The sequence below is a fragment of the Megascapheus bottae genome, chromosome 15 (genome assembly GCF_031878675.1).
Source record: "Megascapheus bottae isolate mThoBot1 chromosome 15, mThoBot2.hap1, whole genome shotgun sequence".
Taxonomy (NCBI): Eukaryota; Metazoa; Chordata; class Mammalia; order Rodentia; family Geomyidae; genus Megascapheus; species Megascapheus bottae.
The window spans coordinates 53489157-53509036 of NC_143523.1; the positions used below are offsets into that span (position 1 = coordinate 53489157).

The following is a 19880-nucleotide window of genomic DNA, read 5'->3' on the forward strand; positions in this document are numbered from 1 at the left end:
TGACTTACTACTCTGTGTGGGGCTTAGACTAAGGCCTGCCTAAGGACTGAAGTATTCTTCTTTTGGGTTCAGTCCTCATGTAATTCAGCACTTAAACCAAAGTCATTACTTTCCTCATAGAAGCATTTCAGGACTTGGGAGAAGGAAAATCCCAGAGTCTTGGTAAATGTATATGAGTAGCTGTAGATCCAGATGTTCAAGAGCTCCTGGGAATCCCTTGGCAGTTGTTGACTCAGTCAGTGAAGTATCCAGCCCTTTGAAGGTGGCAATACCACTTTGTCTACTTTTAACTTGTTTTTCTAGTATTGGAGTCAACTGGAGTAAAATCATTCACTCACAGGAGCATGAGCTTTTATTTCAAGAGCTGAAGACTAAGCCTGGAGAGAATATGTACACAGGCAGGTATGCATACACAGCCTGTCTGTCTCTTCCTATAGTGTTCCTCTGTGCCTAAAGCAAAAGGGTTCCAGGTGTGTGTGTGTGTGTGTGTGTGTGTGTGTGTGTGTGTGTTCAGATGTGCAAATATGTGTGTATTCCCATGAGTAGAAGATCTCTGAGTGTAGACATTTGGAAATCAGAGAGGTTTGGATTTGTGAATTGAATGTTTCTCTTATTTAGCCTTATGCTCTTAAGCAACATTAGTTCTCTCACTCATAGCTTTCTCATCCGCAAATTAAAAGGATTCATCATCTTTTGCAGGCATTTTTGTGAGAATATACAGTGATTAATAAAAAGCATCTGGTAGTTGTCTGGTGCAGAAAAAGTAACTAACAAATGTCTTAGTGCTCCTTATTTTACTTACCTTTCTTTCACCTAGCATGGAAAGACATGCTTTGAGTTTTATCATTACAAGCTAATGATGGAGAAGAAAGTAGCCCATAAAGCGGGCCTATCAGTAATGCAGACAATGAGAAATTCAGATTTTTTGTAAAAGTAGAGTCACTTCTTTCTTGTTCTTGTCATATCCATTAACCAACATAAAGTGGTCAACCTGACCTTAGTTGGTGGCTTTTTTGATGCTCTGCCACTTGAGCCAGGCCTCCAGTCCTATTTTGTCATATTTTGTGCCAGGATCAGGACTTGAACTCGTAGTTTGGGCACTAATCTTTAGCTTTTCCCATTCATGTCTGGTGCTCTACCACCTGAGATGCAGCTCTACTTCTGGCTTTTTACAGAAAAATCTCACCAATTTTGAGATGTTGAGATGGTTTTGAATTTGGGTCCTCAGATTTCAGTCTCCTGAATAGCTATGATCACAAATGTGAAGCCTTGGCCCCAGCAGTTTCAAGGTTTTGAAATTTATTTTTCTTTCATGGTAGAATCTTGCAGACTTTACTGCTGAGGTTGGGCTCAAATCACCATCCTCCAGATCTCAGGCTAGGATTACAAGAGTGAGCCACCACCAGCCCCTGGCTATCAAGCATTCTTGATTTGGTCAGAAAATCTGGATTCTCCATGTAGCACCATAGTCAAGTACAAGTACATTTCTTGCCTCTTTATACTGTTACAACTGATTTATTGACCTTAAGTCTTGGAATGAAATCCCAAATAGGAATTATGTTCTCAAATGTCCATTCCCTCCAGATGGAAGCAAGTTACCATCTAGTTTTTCACCTGCCAGAGCAGGTGTTTGCAGCACGCCCTGTCCTCCGCAGGTGACAGCTCAGCCTGCGAAGGTTCCTCCAATTGGTTTGCAATGAGAGGCAACTCACTTAGTTCTTGGAAAGGCCTTGCATTTGGGACTCACGGCCCACTTTGACAGGGGCTCATATGTATGCCTGGTGCTCATACCTCCAGCAGCCTAGGACAGGAAGGATATGAGCTCTGTGGGCATTCTTTTCGAGCGTAGTTATCATTTTGAATCTGGGAGCCCTAGGCTAAGCAGAGCTGTATCTTCAACTACAAAGAACAGGGTAAAGATGAGAGGTAGGGCAAAATAACTCATCTCTCCAGCTGTGTCGACATTAGAAGAGACAAGCCTAGAATGTTGGCTCAGTTCTCCATAGTCTTGTGGCTTGCCTGTGTGCAGGTGGGCCAGAGGTGGGGTGGAAGAGAGGTAATGGTAATAAATCATAGGCATATACAGGGAGCTGAGGTACTTGTGCTGGCACTACATTAATTCCTTGTCTTTCTTCACTGGCTACCTGAGTAATAAAAGAAACACTAGCCTTTATTAATTTTCCGTTATACCTTCCAGGCCATCTTCTGAAACCGATGCCATTCTTTGTGACATTCAGGAATGAGGAATGATGAGAAGTTTTTACAATAATCCAAGAATCTCCAATTTTTTAAAAGCAAACTCAGTGGTAAATTTTTACTTGATTTTCTTTTTTTACCTGCAGTTATTTAAAATTAAAGTTCTTTATTCTGTTCTATTAGAACAGAACTCGGGGCCTGGGTACTCTCCCTGAGCCTTTTTGTGCTCAAGGCTAGTGCTCTTCCACTTGAGCCACAGCCACTTCTGTTTGTTGGGTAGTTAATTGGAGATAAATTTCTGCCCCGGCTAGTTTAGAACAACTATCTTCAGATCTCAGCCTCCTGAGTAGCTAGGATTACAGGTGTCAGCCACTGGCACCTGGAAGTTAAAAAAAAGAGGTTTAACCTGATACATATGAACATAAAAAATATACTCATCAATGAACTGTCACAAAATATTCCCATTTATATATACCCCACGTAATGCTTAAATACAGCTAAGCATATGTGCCTTCTCAAACATTTATCATTACCTATTTTTAAATTTATTTTACTGTTGGGGTGATGTACAGAGGGGTTACAGCAGTTACATTTATCAGGTAGTGGGTACATTTTTTCTTGAACATTGTTACCCCTTCCCATGTTTTTCTCCCACTTTATCATTACCTTTTTTTTTTATATCCCTGGGGCTTGAACTTGGCCAGGGTGCTGTCCCTGAGCTCTTCAGCTCAAGGCTACTACCCTACCCTTGAGCCAAGCCCTACTTCCCATTTTCTACAGGTAAGTAGGATATAAGAGTCTCAGGTCTTTTTGTGCCCAGGCTGGCTTTGAACATTGATCCTCGGATCTCAGCCTCCTGTGAGGCTAGGATTACAGGCCTGAGTCACCGTGCCTGCCTACTTTATCATTATTTTATATTGAAGACTTTCAAAATTTTCTCTAGTGTCATTCTGAAATACATTATTGTTACCTATAGGCTTTCAGTAAGTTTTGTTGAATGAACAAACATATCAATTTTTTGCCTGTTTCACGTGTAACTATTACTTGTTCTCTAATATGTACCTGATCTCTGATACTATTGTTAAAGACTCTTAGAATTCACTGAAGAAATAGATATAGGGAATTCTCCAAGATCATTCAAATGTGTATGAAGAAACAGTATGAACTGAAATCTGCTCTCTACGTCTGTTTCTTGCCCAGCTGGCTTCTCTCTAAAAAAAGGACAATCAACTCTTCTGTTCTGAATCCTATAATATGCTACTCTTGTTATCACTTAGTACCACTGCCTCACCTAAGCCCTATCCATTTGTCACACAGGTTCTATTGACCAGTCCCTTTAATTCTCTCAAACTGTAGTTGTCAGAACTGGTGTCAGATATACGCGTTAATACCCAATTAACATGACTTGAAGTCCATCCTTTTTAATTAGTAGCCAAACCCATTATATCTTCAAATGTTTCTTCTTTATATCTGAGAGTATACATAATAATTGCTAGCTCTAGCTTGTTGAGAAGCTGAAGAGTTCACATGCATTCATCTGAACTCCTTATTCATGAACATCTGAACACACATGTATGTATGTAGGCACAGAGAGCATACGCAGGTGCCTGGCCAGCGGTAAGGTATGCCTGTAATCCTACCTACTAAGAGGGCTGAGATCTGGAGGATCCATATTGGGAGCTAGCTTAGGCAGAACAGTCCATGAGACTCCATCTTCAAAATAACCAGCAAAATGCTAAGCTGGATGCATGGCTTAGATTATAGAGAATCAGCGGAACCAAGTGTGAAGCCTTGAGCTCAGACTCCAATACAGGTCCTCTAAAATGCATTCTCATCTCAATTTTCTTTATTCTTGGACATCAGCTCCATCCTGTTTAAACTCCTATGGATGAACACATGTGGATGTGGGATGTCAAGGGGTAGAATTGATTCAGATAGAAATAGATTGAAAGTATTGAATTATGGCTGGAGATGGAGAGGTACTGTTAATGGGTGCTGTTGACTCTCAACCTATAATCCTAGGTACTCAAGAGGCTGAGATCTGAGGATTGTGATTACAAGCCAGCCAGGACAAGAAAGTCCCTGAGACTTTTATTTCCAATTAACCAGAAAAAAAACACACCCAAAAAAACAGAAGTGGTGCTGTGCCTCAAAGTGGTATAGTGCTAACCTCAAGCAAAATAGCTCAAGTACAGTGCTTAAGGTCTGAGGTCAAGCCCCAAGACCGGCTTAATACACAAAAATAATCAGAAGCACAAACATATTGTGGGGATGGTGAGTGTTCCTTCTCTCTAACGTTACCTCTAGCTTTTGCACATGTGCCTGTTGGCTTATATCTGGGTTTTTCTTAAGAATGTATCTTCACCACTGAGGCAGTGATAAGTCTAAAACTAATAAACCCAATCTATGAGCAGCATCAAGCTTCTTTCCCGAAAACTTCAGGGAGCATTCTAAAAGTTGATCTAGACATGTTGTGGTTGAGTGACCTGGCCAGCCATTTCCCACTGACACAGGTCAGAGAAGCTTGGTTCTAGAACTCACGCTTTGATTTTGGAAGTGATTTTAGTGTAACCACATATGTAGGATGAGAGAGTGGGAGAGAGAGGCTTTCCAAAGAAAAAATCAGTGCTCAAATGCTGCAAATAAAAAAAAGAATGAGCTTATGGTTCATGCCTATCAGCTACTCAGGAAGCTGAGATTCAAGGATCATAGCTCAGTGCCAGCTTGGGTGGAAAAGTCTGGAAACGTTTTTTGTTTTAAGAAGTGACATGATTTCCTACTATTTGGGTTTTTTTTGGGGGGGGGCATGTAGGGGTTGTCCCATGGTTTCTGTGCTTTCCCTTCCCCTCCCAAATCAGATAAACTTAAATGCAAGGACAAAAGTGGAGAAGTTAAAAAAAAGAAAAGAAACAGTGACAAAGTTGGGAAGAAACAGAAAATAAACAACCACGAAAAGCCACTCTAGTTTCCACTTCTTGGAGTTGATTTCAGCAAACATCATTTTATATGATTATAAGCACCTAGCTACTGAGCCAGCATGATCCTCTCCTGAAAATATCCTCCTTTGTGCGAATGTTTAGAGTCCTGTTTTATCATGTCTAGCTGTTATTTTTGTCTTTTACTCTTCATTGAATTTACTTTTAGGGTTATAGGCACATTTTAATTATTACAAATGAGGGAAACCATGCAACCTACACTTCTTCGGGTCTGGCTTATTTCACTTAATATAATGTTTTAACATCTCTAGAGAAAGAAAAGAAATGAAAATCAAGAAAATATTGCAATTCCACTTCACCCCAGTTACAGTGGCCCTTATCAAGAAAACTAGCAATAGGAGATGCTGGTGGGTATGTGGCCAAAAGGAAACACTACTGCATTATTGGTTGGAATGTAAACTTGTTCAAGCATTCTGGAAAAAAAAGCAGTATGGTTCCCTGAAAAAGTAAACATAGAGCTTTCCTATGATACAGCAACCCCACTCCTGGGCACTCCAATTGGCAATAAAACAGGTCACACTAAAACTACCCCAGTACAATCATGTTTATTGCAGCATTGTTTACCATAGCTAAGATATGGAATCAACCCAGATGCTCCTCAATGGAAGAAAATGAGATGGTACATATACACAATGGGCTTTCATCAGAAAGAATGACATTGACCATTTGTAAGGAAATCAAAAGTCTGAGAGACTCTTAATTCTAATTGACCAATAGATGGGGGAAGAGTTTGTACCTGAACTGGTAGAGTGGCAGCCTTGAGTGAAGAAGGCAAATGAGATTACAAGGCCCTGAGTTCAAGTTCTGGGCCCAGCACAAAAAAGAGAAACAATGATGACAAAATATTAGATTATACATCTAATGATTCTATCCAGTTTTGACATTTTGTCTTCTGTGTGTGACATCTGGGCCATTTTCTTTGAGGGACTTTTGTTTTTTGTTCTCCTCCATTTTGTTCATGTAAGTTTTCTTTCCTCTGAGACTAGAACTTCAGAAACCAGATGCTTTCTTTGGGAAAAATGTGACACACTCAGAATGAACAATCATACTTTACAGCCCATTGTAGATTTAAGTATTCCTCCTGCAATATCACCACCACTGTCATCATCACTACAATTACTACCATCCTCATCATCATAACTGTCACAATCATCACCATAATCATTACCATCAAACAGAGCTTTGTTAAGAATTTAAGAAGTAGCAGGCTCTTTGGCAAATGCCTTTATACATGATTTTATTTTCTCTTCACAATGAAACACTATCGCTTTTTTTGTCTTCTTAATGGGTATGTTTATTTCTAGTCATTTTGTACATTGAAAAGAGATTATTGTCTGAGGTCACAGTGAATTAAAATCAAAGTTTAAGTTGGATTTTCTCAACTCTCAGCTCCATTATATTGAACTACTATGCCCCACTGCATCCCAAAGCATTTTAATACTAGTAATACTGGTTTTAACTATTTATTAATTGATTAATTAATACTAATTTTAATTTTAATATTAGTTTGCTGTATATTAGCATATTTTTTCCTACCTCTTACTTTGGAGCCTGAGATGGCAGTTCAAAGCCAGCCTGAGCAGGAAAGTCTAAGAGACTCTTATTTCCAGTGAACAAGCAAAGCACCAGAAGTGGAACTGTGGATTAAATGTAGAGTGCTGGCTTTGACCATAAAAGCTCACGGACAGTCCCAGGCCCTTGGCTCAAGCCTTAAGACAATTCAAGTAAACAAGAGGATTGGGAGGAGGTGGGGGAGGGAAAGGTAGTCAAAAACATGAGAAGGTGGATCAATCTTTGAGAAACAATGCACCTGCTACCTGGCAAATGTAACTGTAACCCCTCCATACATTACCCTGACAATAAAAAATGAATAATTTAGATTCCTGACCTTTATCCAGGAATATGGAGTCAAAATCTCTTGGGAAAAATAATCTATATCAGTAAAACTATTGTATATCCGGTAATATCTGAGAGCTGACTTTTTAGGAAGGATGAGGATGCTCTGTCTGCATGGCTACTTTTGGTCACTTCCTTATACTAGTTCTTGCAAAAGCCATAGCTTTGATAGGTTCATGAATAAGACATCAGTGAAATAAAAGAAAAGCCCTTGGAGAAAGGGAAGCCATAAACAGGCATGGCAAAATTCAAGTAAAGTAATGAGATTGCAATGATCTGTGCTTGTAGGGTATAGGAAGTACTAGCTTATCTGTGAAAGCTCTAAATGAAGCCAGAATTTGGCGTAAGTGGCTCATTCCTATCCTTCAGTGTAGATGCATGCTCCTTCCTTACTGATCTCATGCTAGTTGATATTGTGCTTCACCAGGGACTGGTAAAATGTTTTAGAAATCTGAGGAAAATCATACTATGGTACACTTGTTACAGAAATCTCATCTCTTTTCTTCTGAACTTCCCATTCTCCTAGGTGTGTCCTTTATGAAGATTTCTGGAGAAGTTAGTATGAAGACTTTTCTCTGTCAAGGTACTGAGGCATCTCCTACAAATGTTGAAATACTACATCAGGTGCTTCAATGTCTTTATGCTTCAGCAATGAAATCTTTTAATTCCACCTCTAATGCATATTTTCTGTTTCTAAAGTTTCTTGGTAGACTCTAATATAAAAATGAATGCATACTCATTAAAAGATATGGAAAATAGAGCAAATTAGAGAGGCAAAATATAGCATGGGTAATCCTACCCCCTACACAACTGCTGCTAATATATATTTCAGTTTATTACATTTCTACAATTTCATTATGAATAGCTTTTAATTTGCTTTGTTTGCATTACATAGTGGTATTTATGTAGCATATGCAGTTTTCTATCCTTTAAGTATAAAATTATAATGATAGCATAGCAAGGCTTTTCTCCCATGTTATTATAAGCAGTTCATAAATATCAACTATGAATACTAAAGTTGATTTAATCATTTCTGTACTATTGGACATTCAGGTTGTTTGCATTATTTGAGTGATGCTGTGATGAACATCTTTGTAAATAAAACATTTCCCACATGGGGGAAAATTGTTGCTTTGCATAGTTGTCATAAAAATAGAGCTACCATGTTCATGTATATAAATCACCTTTGCCAGTTGCTGATGAAGGCAACTTCATATAAAGTATAGACAGGTACCCTGTCCACCAGACAGTCCACTGCCACCTACAGGAGGATTGTCTCAGTAACTTTATTAGATGTTTTCCAAGATGGATGGATAATGCCTTGGAACTCCATAAATCAATCACAATTTGCAAAATCATAGTGGCATATATATTTGGATATAAATATAATATAAAAATATATCCCAGGTTCCAAATTCCTTTTAAAACTTTATAGAAATTTATTCTCTTAAAAATAACATCTGAGGGCCGGGAGTTTAGCCTAGCTATAGAGTACTTGCCTAGCATGCATGAAGACCCAGGTTCGATTCCTCGGTACCACATACATAGAAAAAGCCAGAAGTGGTGCTGTGGCTCAAGTGGTAGAGTGCTAGCCTTGAGAAAGCCCAAGGACAGTGCTCAGGCCCTGAGTTCAAGGCCCAGGACTGGAAAAAAGATATAATGTCTGAGTTACACCATTCATCTTAGTCGGCATGGAGAATTCTTCTGACTTTATGAAGGAGATGATACTTTATTGATGAAGATTCTAGCTGATTAATGAGGTTTTAAATTATTACTTTATTTGTTTTACATTTCTCTAAGGAATAACAACATAATTTTCTCTTCTTACTAGGGAGATGTTTTCTTTTCCCAACTAAGAAATATTAGGCATACTTGATAACTGGGGCCAGATCTGGCTCCCACACAGGCAGAAGGTGTCTTGTGGCACATGCTCAAAATCTGTGCTTTCAGTCTCTGTGGTGAGAAGCACATGCAATTAGTTCATTCTGTTTCTAATGTAAAGAAATAGTCTGGCTTTCCCTTGTTTGGTGAGATGTGGGTGCCTTCTGAGGGATCCACAGCCTGAGTAAGTTCTTCCCTTGAGCTTCATCTAGGAACACAGTGGAAGAGCGTGGTAGCACAGTAAAGCCAGCTGTAGATTTATAAGTTCCCAATCGCCAAACCCACTGCTGAGAAAGAAGGCCACAATGTGCTTATGCATCTTTCAGGAAGCCCTGCTCCATCACAAAACCAGGTCAGCTCCTTTCCAGCTATACAATGAGGATTTCTCAGTTCATTTTTCAAGAGGCTAAATACTCTTGTACTCCTGTAAGTATCATACACTGGTTGAGTGTATGATGATGGAACTATTACCTATCAGGCCATTATCAGGTATTTTCCCAATATAATTTTATTTACTTAACATTTGAATGTATAGGATATTTAGAGGTCACGGCCTTGCAGCTTTAAAGGATCAGAGCGAGATCTGCAGCTGCCAGCCCTTTCCATCAACAACATGGTATTAAAAGGTGTGTGTGTGTGTGTGTGTGTGTGTGTGTGTGTGTGTGTGTGTGTGTGTGTGTGCGTGTGTGTGTGTGCGCGCGCGTGCTATACTAGAGGCTCAGAAACTGTAGGCTTTGGGTAGTTGAGGCATTGATGAGAGAGGGCAAAACCAAGAATGGAGACAGGCAAGATGAGTCATAAGACACAATGTACAGGCTGAAAATGGAACCAGAAACCTTGAAAGGATGAGTAAGGTTGGGATAAAATGGAGAGGGAGAAGAATGATAGAAACTGTGATACCGGGGCCAGGAGTGTAACCTAGTGGTAGAGTGCTTGCCTTGTATGTCCTGGGTTAGATTCCTCGGTACCACATACACAGAAAAAGCAGGAAGTGGTGCTGTGGCTCAAGTGGTAGAGCACAAGCCTTGAGACAGTGTCTAAATTTCAAGTCCCAGGACTGGCAAAAAAAAATCCCAAAAGCATGACATTTATCAAGAAATATTGTGTAAATAAGTTCACATGTGGAGTAGAAACTCCTTTGCACAACTACTTAAAGATAGTTAAAACATGATCAAAGTAAACATAAATGTAAAACAATAAATATAAAAGTAAAAGATACAAAGAGGCTTTTTTCCCTTTAAAAAACAAAACAACCAATAAAACAACAGCAAAAACAATTTCTTCATGAATCTAACTAGGCTGGGGTCAGGGGAAAAATGATGTAAAAGTTCAAGAAGTTTCTGGCCTTCTCTTCCTCCCAAAATAGCCATTTTTCTGCTGAAAAAAATTTCAGCTGTCATTCCATCCATCAATAGTTGACCTAAGTGAAGACCCAACTGAAGCAGTACCTGGTCCCTGATATAAGCCCATTCTGGCTCTGTTGAGATTTCTAGGTGCTGCTTTTGCTTTAGGCAAGCTCCAGGATTGTTTTAGGTTAGAACGAGTCTGGAAGGAATGGAGGATGAAATATCAATCAGCCCTGTTTGCTATCCTAAGAAACTTGTGACAGTATTGATGTTTCATGAGACAAAATATAGGAAGGAAAGAAGCCCCACCCTCTGCTTGGACAGTTACTGAGGCCAACATGAGACAAGGCATCCTTGAGATGCATAGTGCCCAGGCTTAGCAGGTGCCCAGGTCTGGCAGAATCTTTGACAGCTTAATTGTGTTCTTACTCAGTCACCCACAGCTAATGCATCTTCTTGGCAAAGCAGGTGTCTTCCATAAGGAACACCACGGGGCGGATTGTTATAAGAGCCTGCCTAAGTATGCTCTAAATTGTCCCTGAACCAGTGATGATAAACGAAATAGCTACAAATTTGTTGAAATGTGAGCTGTCCAAGGGAAGACTTTGACTTGGAGAGCAGAAGAGAGTATAAGGTTTGGAGGGGTAGGACAGGAATGGAGGCAAGTCTGAAAGGTAGAAAATTTCTCGATCCTTTCATTTTTCCCAAATTTGTCTTCTAGCCTTTTCAAGTCCTAGCCATTGTCTAGATGCTGGGAGTTTTCCTTTATTTTTTTTATTAAAGAATTTATTAACATTGATTTTTACATCATATTTCAAATGATGTGTTTGACAAACAAGTATTCAAGAAGGGAATCTCTATGTATATTCACTGGCACTTACTTTTTAGAACATAATCAAAATTAGGCGAAGGGTTTGTATATCATAGATACATATTAATCTATGTAATAAAACATTATGTCTATAGAGTCATAAGTTTTTATGTCTATGTAGTTGTGTTTTTATTTCCAGTACCATGTCCATAGCACTGGGTACACAAATATTGAGTCCTCGCTCTTGTGCTGTTTGGATCTAATAGTCACATATTATTTTAGGATACCATGTGCCTTTTGTTCCTTTGGTCTTGACTTGTCTCACTCAACATGATTTGCTCTAGATTCATCCATTTCCCTGCAAATGCCATTATTTTACCTTGTCTGTTGGCTATGTAGAATTCCATTGTGTGTGTGTGTGTGTGTGTGTGTGTGTGTGTGTGTGTATACCGCATTTTCTGTATCCATATATATATATATACCGCATTTTCTGTATCCATTCATCTGCAGTAGGGCATCTGGATTGTTTCCATCTCCTGGCTATTGTAATAGTGCAGAGATGAACATAGCTGAGCAGGTGTCCTTATCATATCTTGGGTTATGATGTTCATGATAGGTGCCCAGAAATATTATGGTGGGATCGTAGGGGAGGTCAATTTTCAGTTCTTTAAGAAACCTCCAAATTGCTTTCCAGAGTGGCTGAACTAGTTTACAATCCCACCAGCAGTGCAGTAGAGTTCCTTTTTCTCCACAATCCTGCCAGCATCTGTCATTGTCTGAGTTCAAAATCTTGGCCATTCTTGTTGGGGTAAGGTGGTATCTTAAGGTTGTTTTTATTTGCATTTCCTTTATGACCATGGATGATTAACATTTTCTCATATGCTTTTCTGCCATTTTATTCTCTTCTTTTGATAAGTCTCTCTTTAGTTCCCTTGCCCATTTAGTGAATGGTTTGTTGGGTTTGGGAGGGATTAGTTTCTTGAGTTCCTTGTAGATACTGGATATTAAGTATTTGTCTGATGAATTATTGGTAAATATCTTTTCCCAGTTTGTTGGCTGTCTCTCTACTTTAGTGTCTATGCTTTTATCTGTGCAGCAACTTTTTATTTTTAGGTAGTCCCATTTATTGACTCTCTCTCCAATCTGTTGTGACCCTGGGATTCTGTTCAGGAATCTTTTGCCTGTGCCTATGAGTTCCAGTGTCTCTCCTATTCTATCATGTAGCAGCTTCACCGTTTCTGGTCTGACATTGAGGTCTTTGATCCACTTTTAATTAATGCTTGTGCATGGCGAAAGGCTAGGGTCAATTTTTAGTTTTCTGCATGTGGCTGCCCAGTTTTGCCAGCACCAATAATTGAATAGACTATGTTTGTTCCAGTGTATATCTTTGGCTCCTTTGTCAAATACAAGTTGCCTATAGGTATGTGGTTCTATTTCTGGATCTTCTATTCTGTTCCATTTATCTTCTGGTCTATTTTTGTGCCAATACCATGCTATTTTTGTTATTGTGGCTCTATAGTAGAGTTTGAAATATGGTATTGTAATACCACCTGCATTGGTCTTTTTGCCTAGAATTTTTTGGCTATTCTAGGTCTTTTCTTTTTCCATGTGAACCTTTGGATTGTATCTTCTATTTCAGTAAAGCATACCTTTGGGATTTTGATGGGGATTGCATTAAATTTGTATATCAACTTTGGCAGTATAGCCATTTTCACTATGCTGGTTCTCCCTACTCATGAGCATGGGATGTCTTTCCATTTCCTAGTGTCCTCTTTAATTTCTTTTGTTGAGCTTTTATGGTTTTCATTAAATAATTTCTTTATATCTTTGGTTAAGTTAATTCCTAAGTATTTCTAAGAACCAACTTTTTGATTTATTAATTTTGTGTATAGTGGATCTTATTTCAACCTCTGATATTTCTGATTTTATATTTGTTATTTCTGTCCTTCTAGTTGTTTTAGAATTAACATTTTCTTGCTCCTCTAGGTGTTTCAGGTTTTTTTAGGTTATTTACATGCTCTTCTGTCTTTTTAATATGTGCTCCTAGTGCGATAAATTTGCCCCTCAGAACTGCCTTTGCTGTGTCCCATAAGTTCCTTTGTGATGTCTCTTTATTGTCATTACATTCAAGAAAGTTTTGAATTTCTTCTTTGATCTGATCTGTAACCCAGGAATTAATCAGAAGTGTGTTGTTCAGCTTCCAATTATTTGAATGTTTTTTGACTTTTACTGCATTGTTCAGAACTAGTCTGACTCCACTGTGATCAGATAGAATGCATGGGATTATATCAGTCATCTTGTATCTTCTTAAGTTTTCTGTATGAACTATTATATGATCAATTTTGGAGTATGTTCCATGTGCTGCTGAGAAAAATGTAAAAAGTTTCGGCGTTGGATGGAAGACTGTGTATATCTGTTAAGCCTAGCTGGGCTATGGTGTCGTTTAAGTCGATGGTGTCTTTGCCTAACTTTTGTTGAGCTGACCTGTCTTTTTAAACACATTTTTACCATTTCTTTTACTAAATACATTTCTATTTTTTCTTTAAAAAATAAAAACAGAGAGAATATTGTCCTATCAAAAACAAACTTCATGAAATTTGGAAAGTAAAAAAGAAGAGGGAAGAGAAATATTTGCCAGAATCTTACTACCCAAAGATAAGAAATAATAGCATTTAAATAAATTTCTTTTCATTTTTTCTCTGCCTGCTTTTTCCTAATTACCATTTTTTATTCGACAGTTGGTTTTGCATTATGGGTTATTACCATCTCTTTATAAACAATTTTAGTGACTCGTAATATTGCAGCAGATGGGAATAATAAAAATTGCCTAGCAATTGTTGAATATTTAAGTTATTTCAATAATCATTTTCATCAATAAGTTAGAATATAAGAAATATCTCTGTAAATAAATATGTCTCCATATTTAGAAATATTTCTGGAGAATAGAGTATGAAAAGTATAATTATGGCATCAAAGTATGTAAATGTACCTAATAGGGTTTCTTCCTTTCAAATCCTCCATCTGATAGAATCATACTTGTAAGGCCAGCATAAAGAACAAAGAAATTACCTTTGCTTGCACATATAGGTAATCACATGAAACCTCATAACAAAAAAATCAAAGCAGCATCTCCAAGTTCATTAAGTTCTGTGAGATTCCACTGAAATAAATACAAATAATATATTTGTTTCATAGAATACATACTGTTCACATATACCTTACCCAGTCAAACCTATGATAGATTGTTTAGGAGGAATTTTTTTATAATTTCAAATATCTATATTTTTTAAAAGTGAAAATATAAATATAGTTATTTATCTATGAAATTCAAAGAACAATATATCATGGTAAACTAGGAAGATGTTAGCAGGAATGACTAAAAATAGGATTAAATAGTTAAATAGGTGATTACAGAGGGTTCACAGTTATATGTTAAGGTAACGGGTACATTTCTTATTCAACAGTGGTACCCTCTCCTTTGTTTTCTCCCACTCACCAACACTCCTCCTTTCCCCTCAAATTGTAAAGTTCATTTCCAACATAGTGTCATCTGAGTCTTGCTTTTCCACTGGTTCACCCTTTGTTTTTCATCTCATCATTTTGTTATTCTCCTTTCCTTCCCCAAATCAGATAAATGTATATACAAAGCACAGAGTACCAAAACAAACAAACAAACAAAACAGTTGCAGGGCTGGGAGTTTGGCCTAGTGTAGAGTGCTTGTCTAGCATGCATGAAGACCCAGATTCAAATCCTCAGTACCACATACATAGAAAAAGCCAGAAGTGGTGCTGTGGCTCAAGTGGTAGTGCTCTAGGCTTGAAAAATTCCAAGCACAGTGCTCAGGCCCTGAGTTCAAGCCCAGGACTGGCAAAAAAAACAAACAGTGGCAAGAGGGGATAAACCAAAGGAAATCAAATGAAAGAGAAAAGAAATAATTTCACACAATGCATTAAAACAAAAAAGAAAAATACGTAACTGTCCTCCACCCAAATACTCTCTTTTTCTATCTCGGAGTTCATTTTGATTAACACCATATTATATGATCATATGTACGTAGCTATTGAACTATATAAGTAATCCACTGAGTATGTAATCCTCTGCTGGGACCACCCTAGACAGATACTAATAAAAATAAGGGAAACCATGGAACCTGTGTTTCTTTGGATCTGGCTTAGATCATTTAATGTGATTTTCCCCCCAAGCCTTTCCATTTCCTTAGGAATGTCTATGTCATTTTTTTTCTGATGGAAGCATAGAATACCATTGTGTATAAATGTCACATTTTCTGATTCATTCATTCACTGAAGGGCATCTGGGTTGAGTCCATTCTTAACTATGGTGAATTATGCTGCAATGAACATGGTTGTGTTTGTAGCCTAAGGTTGGCCTTAGTTGTGATCATTTGGGTAAATGCCCAGGAGTGGAATTGCTGGACCATAGGGGAACAGGTTCCTGATTGTAAAAAAGACCAGTCTGGTCTCATTCTCCCTCTGTTTAACATGGGTTAGCTTGTAATTCTGTCACAGAAGTAAGGCGTTTGTCTTCTGTGGTCTTTCCCTGCTTTCTTGGCCCCTTGTAATCTCTAGAACTGTGGGCCAAGTAAGTTGCTGCTATTCATATATTATCAGCCTTTTATATCCAGTTACAGTAGCTGAAAACTGACAAAGACAGGAGGTTTCCATCCATATCTAAGCTTGTTGTCCTTCTGAACTTGATTATATTGATAATGATGTTACTGACTATAATTGCTATCTGTACAGAGCATTTGTTGTGTGCCAACCACCTTCTGCAGTCATTTATTCCTCTCTATAAGATCATTATGAGTTATATGTATTTTCTGGTATGTTTGACACTAGACAAGGAATATTAGTTTAAATAAATTACATTCACTTGGCAATTATTTATTGCCAGACAGTCTTCTTAGTTGTGGAGCTAGGCAAATTCCACTTCCTTCCTTTATGGATATTTATTCTAGAAGCAGCTGCACAGTTACTGAGAGTGGAATTTTGGGCTGGGCCATCCTTTCTGTCACTTTCCACATGCCGTAATTAAAACTGGTGGCAACTAAGGGAGGAATCAGTGTCCTAGTCCTTTATTTGTCTGACTTCAAATGCTCCAAAATGAGGCTTCCCAATTCATTTTGGATCATAATAGCTTGAGAAGAATTGCCCACAGTCTTCATAAGATACAAACAAAACTCACAACTAGGAGGGAGAAAGTGCATCAAATCTAAGATAGTGACAAAACACCTTACCTTCATGTGGAAGCAAAAGACTTGAAGGACAGGAGGAGTTGAGCAGAGGTCAAGGCAGTCTGTGCCTTGAAAGTAGTAATGACACCAAAGAACGGTTGTGAAATCCTCATCAGGGCTCTGACTGACAAGGGCAGAGACAACTCCTGTGGCTTGCTTTTCTGCTTCATGCCTCTCATTAGAGTGTTTTACTCTACCCATTTGTAACATTTTTCTCATTTGATTATTTAATATTTACATTCTCTGTCATTCTAAAGGGACTTGCACCAATTCAAATGTATCAGTGCATGCTGTAGTATTTTTTCTTCTTTTTTAACAACACGCTGCTTTCCTTTAAAAAAAAATATGCTTGAAAACTATAGGTGATAGAAGATGGTGGGGAGGTGACTAAGATAGAAAAGAGAAGAGGACATTACTATCCAAAGTCCATGTCATAAAACTTCTCTACATGTATTTATTATGTGGTGTGAAATCTCTACATCCTTATTCATTTTTTTTACTTATTTCCTTGATTGTTTTTGGCCTAATTAATCTGTCTTTGACATTTTATAGCACTGAGAGCCTTCTACTGTTAATAGTGGCTGTCAGTTTTTCTCCTGCAATCCTAATAGTCGGGTTTCTGTACTTTGATGCGTTGTAATTCATTTTCAAAGGTTCGTGATTGTTAAGTCTTCATTATGGGCTGTACTTTCTATCTAGAGAAAGTAACCTTTTCTCCAGTTAATGCATTTTGCCTTGGACTCTACTTTGATACTTAAATGGCTACCTCTGAGTTATAATCATTAATGGACAGCTACTATAACCTTTTAATTTTAATGTTTCAGTTCCATTTGGTTTTGGTGATGTCTTATAAAATCGGTAGAAACTTTGTTTTAAATACAGACTTAGAAAATTTGATTTTGAGAGGAGTGTTTAAAGTAGCTTCTTTTTAAATTTTTTTGAAGGGGGGGGCCACAGTTATGTGGTATTTTCTCATACATACACTAGTGTGTTATATATCTGGATTTCATTGATAACATGCTTCACAACATATGGATTTCTTCTATCCAATTCCTCAAGTCTCCACCATTCTTCCCAAATAAATATTTAAGGAAGGTTTAGTTTTCCAACAAATCTCTTTTTCCCATGGAAGCCCAGATAGTGGATTCTGGGGTAATGGAAGAGGTTTTTGCATAGACTTGTTACTTTGTTGGTATTTTGGGAGTGTGGCAGGGTGACAGGCCTGAACCTTCATCAAAAGAATATCAGGGTATGAGCCATGAGTTTGGCCTGGTGATAGAGTGCTTGCCTAGCATGCATGAAGATCTGGGTTCGGTTCCTCAGTACCACATCTATGGAAAAAAGCCAGAAGTGGTGCTGTAGCTCAAGTGGTAGAGTTCTAGCCTTGAGAAAGCTGAAGGATGTACTCAGGTCATGAGCTCAAGGTACAGGACTTGTAAAAAAGAAAGAAAGAAAAAAAAAGAAAGAAGAAAAAAGGAACACCAGGGCTTCTGTTTGGGAGGTAAACTTTCTTTGATTCCACTATCCCACTGTGTTTCTTTTTTTATATATATTTTTATTGTAATTAATAAAAGGGTTACATGATATTTGCCAGATAGAAGGTGCATTAATTCACATATATTGATAACCTTTCACATGTCTTGGTCCCCATTACCCTCCTCTCCACCTCCCCCCCGTCTTGGTTTTCCCCCCTTCCCTATCCAATTTCAAATAACCAAATACAAATAAATCCAATATATCAGATAACAAAGTGAGATACTGTAACAATATGAGATAACCAAGGGACAGCAAAAGAGATGAGATAACATAGTACATTAAGGATAACAATCATTCATTTTTTTCATTTTTTTATTGTAATTAATAAAAGGGTTACATGATATTTGCCATATAGAAGGTGCATTAATTCACATATATTGATACCTTTTCACATGTCTTGGTACCTTTTACCATCCCCCCACCCCACCCCCCATCTTGGTTTTCCCCCTTCCCTATCAAATTTCAAATAATCAAATACAAATAAATTCAATATATCAGATAACAGAGTGAGGTACTGTAACAATATGAGATACCCAAGGGACAGCAAAGGAGATGAGGGATAACATAGTACATTAAGGACAACAATCATTCATTATATGGCTTTTGTTTCAATATCCTGGAGGTCCTTTCAATTAGCTTCATACTATATGGCCTTATGAATCAAGATTTTACTCTATTGCAGATCTCTGCTAGTAGAGCCCAAGGTTTCTACTGATTATGCCAAATGAGGGGAACCATTGAGCCTAAGTTCCTTTGAGTCTGGCTTACTTCACTTAACATGATCTTTTCTAAGACTTACCATTTCCTAACAAATGGGATGATATCGTTTTTTTCTGACAGCAGCATAGAATTCCATTGTGTACAAATACCACAACTTGTTGATCCACTCATCAACTGAGGGACATCTAGGTTGGTTCCATATTTTTACTATGGTGAATAATGCTGCAATGAACATTGTTGTGGTAGTGGAGTTAGTATGCCCTAGTCCCGCTGTGTTTCTTATTTTAAAAGTTTTATTTTCAATAAGTGCACTAGGGTGAATCACTCTATTGGTTTTACAGGAAGAGCATCACATTTGTATTAGAAGACATCTCTTAGCACATTAACTACTTTCTTCAGATGGTACTTCACTGGTTTTGACAGAAGGTCAAAGGCCTTTTGTTCCAGAAGCTCAATTATTTTTAGAACACTGGTAAATAATTATTGTAGTTTTGCAGAACCTAGATTTTAAATAAATTACTTGGCTGATATTCTGGTCTACTCTTTTTTGAGGTGTGTGTGTGTGTGTGTGTGTGTGTGTGTGTGTGTGTGTTTAATTTTGAACTTTGAGCTTCCTTTGAGTTAGCTAATAATCAATTATGCTTATTTTCATTGTTTTGGGATGTTAGCTTCCTTTTGTACTACTCTGATCTCTTTGTCAATCTAATTTCATCTCCTTTTCTTATTATTGAAGATTCAAAAATTTTGGGGGGACATTGAAGCATTTTTTTATCATCAAGCATTTTTTCTTGTTTTTAGTGATAGTAATAGATGTTTTGGGGACAAGACAGATTTTATATTTCTCTTCATGACACTTGTTATTTCTTAAAAGCCATATCTTATAATCTATTCAGAATATAAGGTAATTTATTAACTATTCCCTTTTTTACATAGATCATTATCTTGGGGGGGTGCTTTTCCTCTTATTAAGATTCAGAGTTTGCCTGATGCTAAATGTCTTCTCTATTTGACTTCATTCTATGCATTTTTCTATCTACCAGCTCTTCACTGCAAAGCCTTTTATCCAGCCATAGAATTTTTCTTAAAAAGTCAAAAAGCAAAAATCCAAAAGAAGCATTCAATTCATTTTGACCAGGAACAAGTCAGAAAAAGAACACTTATTGGTGAAAGAGGTTTCACAGAGATTTCCTGCATCTGTCACGTTCATTGGAATTTTACTCATCCTAGGTTGCAAGACATCACCCTG

At 37.7% G+C, this 19880-nt stretch overlaps 1 protein-coding gene across 5 annotated transcripts in view; it reads left to right on the top strand.

Annotated features, from left to right (window-relative positions):
• LOC150054363 (uncharacterized) overlaps positions 1 to 19880 on the top strand; it is a 715379-nt gene that overhangs the window by 2482 nt on the left and 693017 nt on the right. Inside the window, exons 2-3 of one of the 5 annotated variants that reach the window (XM_090346706.1) lie at positions 304 to 402; positions 2198 to 2306. The exons of 3 other annotated variants lie outside the window; for them this stretch is intronic. In XM_090346706.1, the coding sequence (XP_090202832.1) occupies positions 2247 to 2306 (60 nt within the window). In that variant the 5' untranslated portion in view covers positions 304 to 402; positions 2198 to 2246. The remainder of the gene's footprint in view (positions 1 to 303; positions 403 to 2197; positions 2307 to 19880) is intronic. One more of the 5 variants, XM_090346707.1, reaches the window with a different exon arrangement.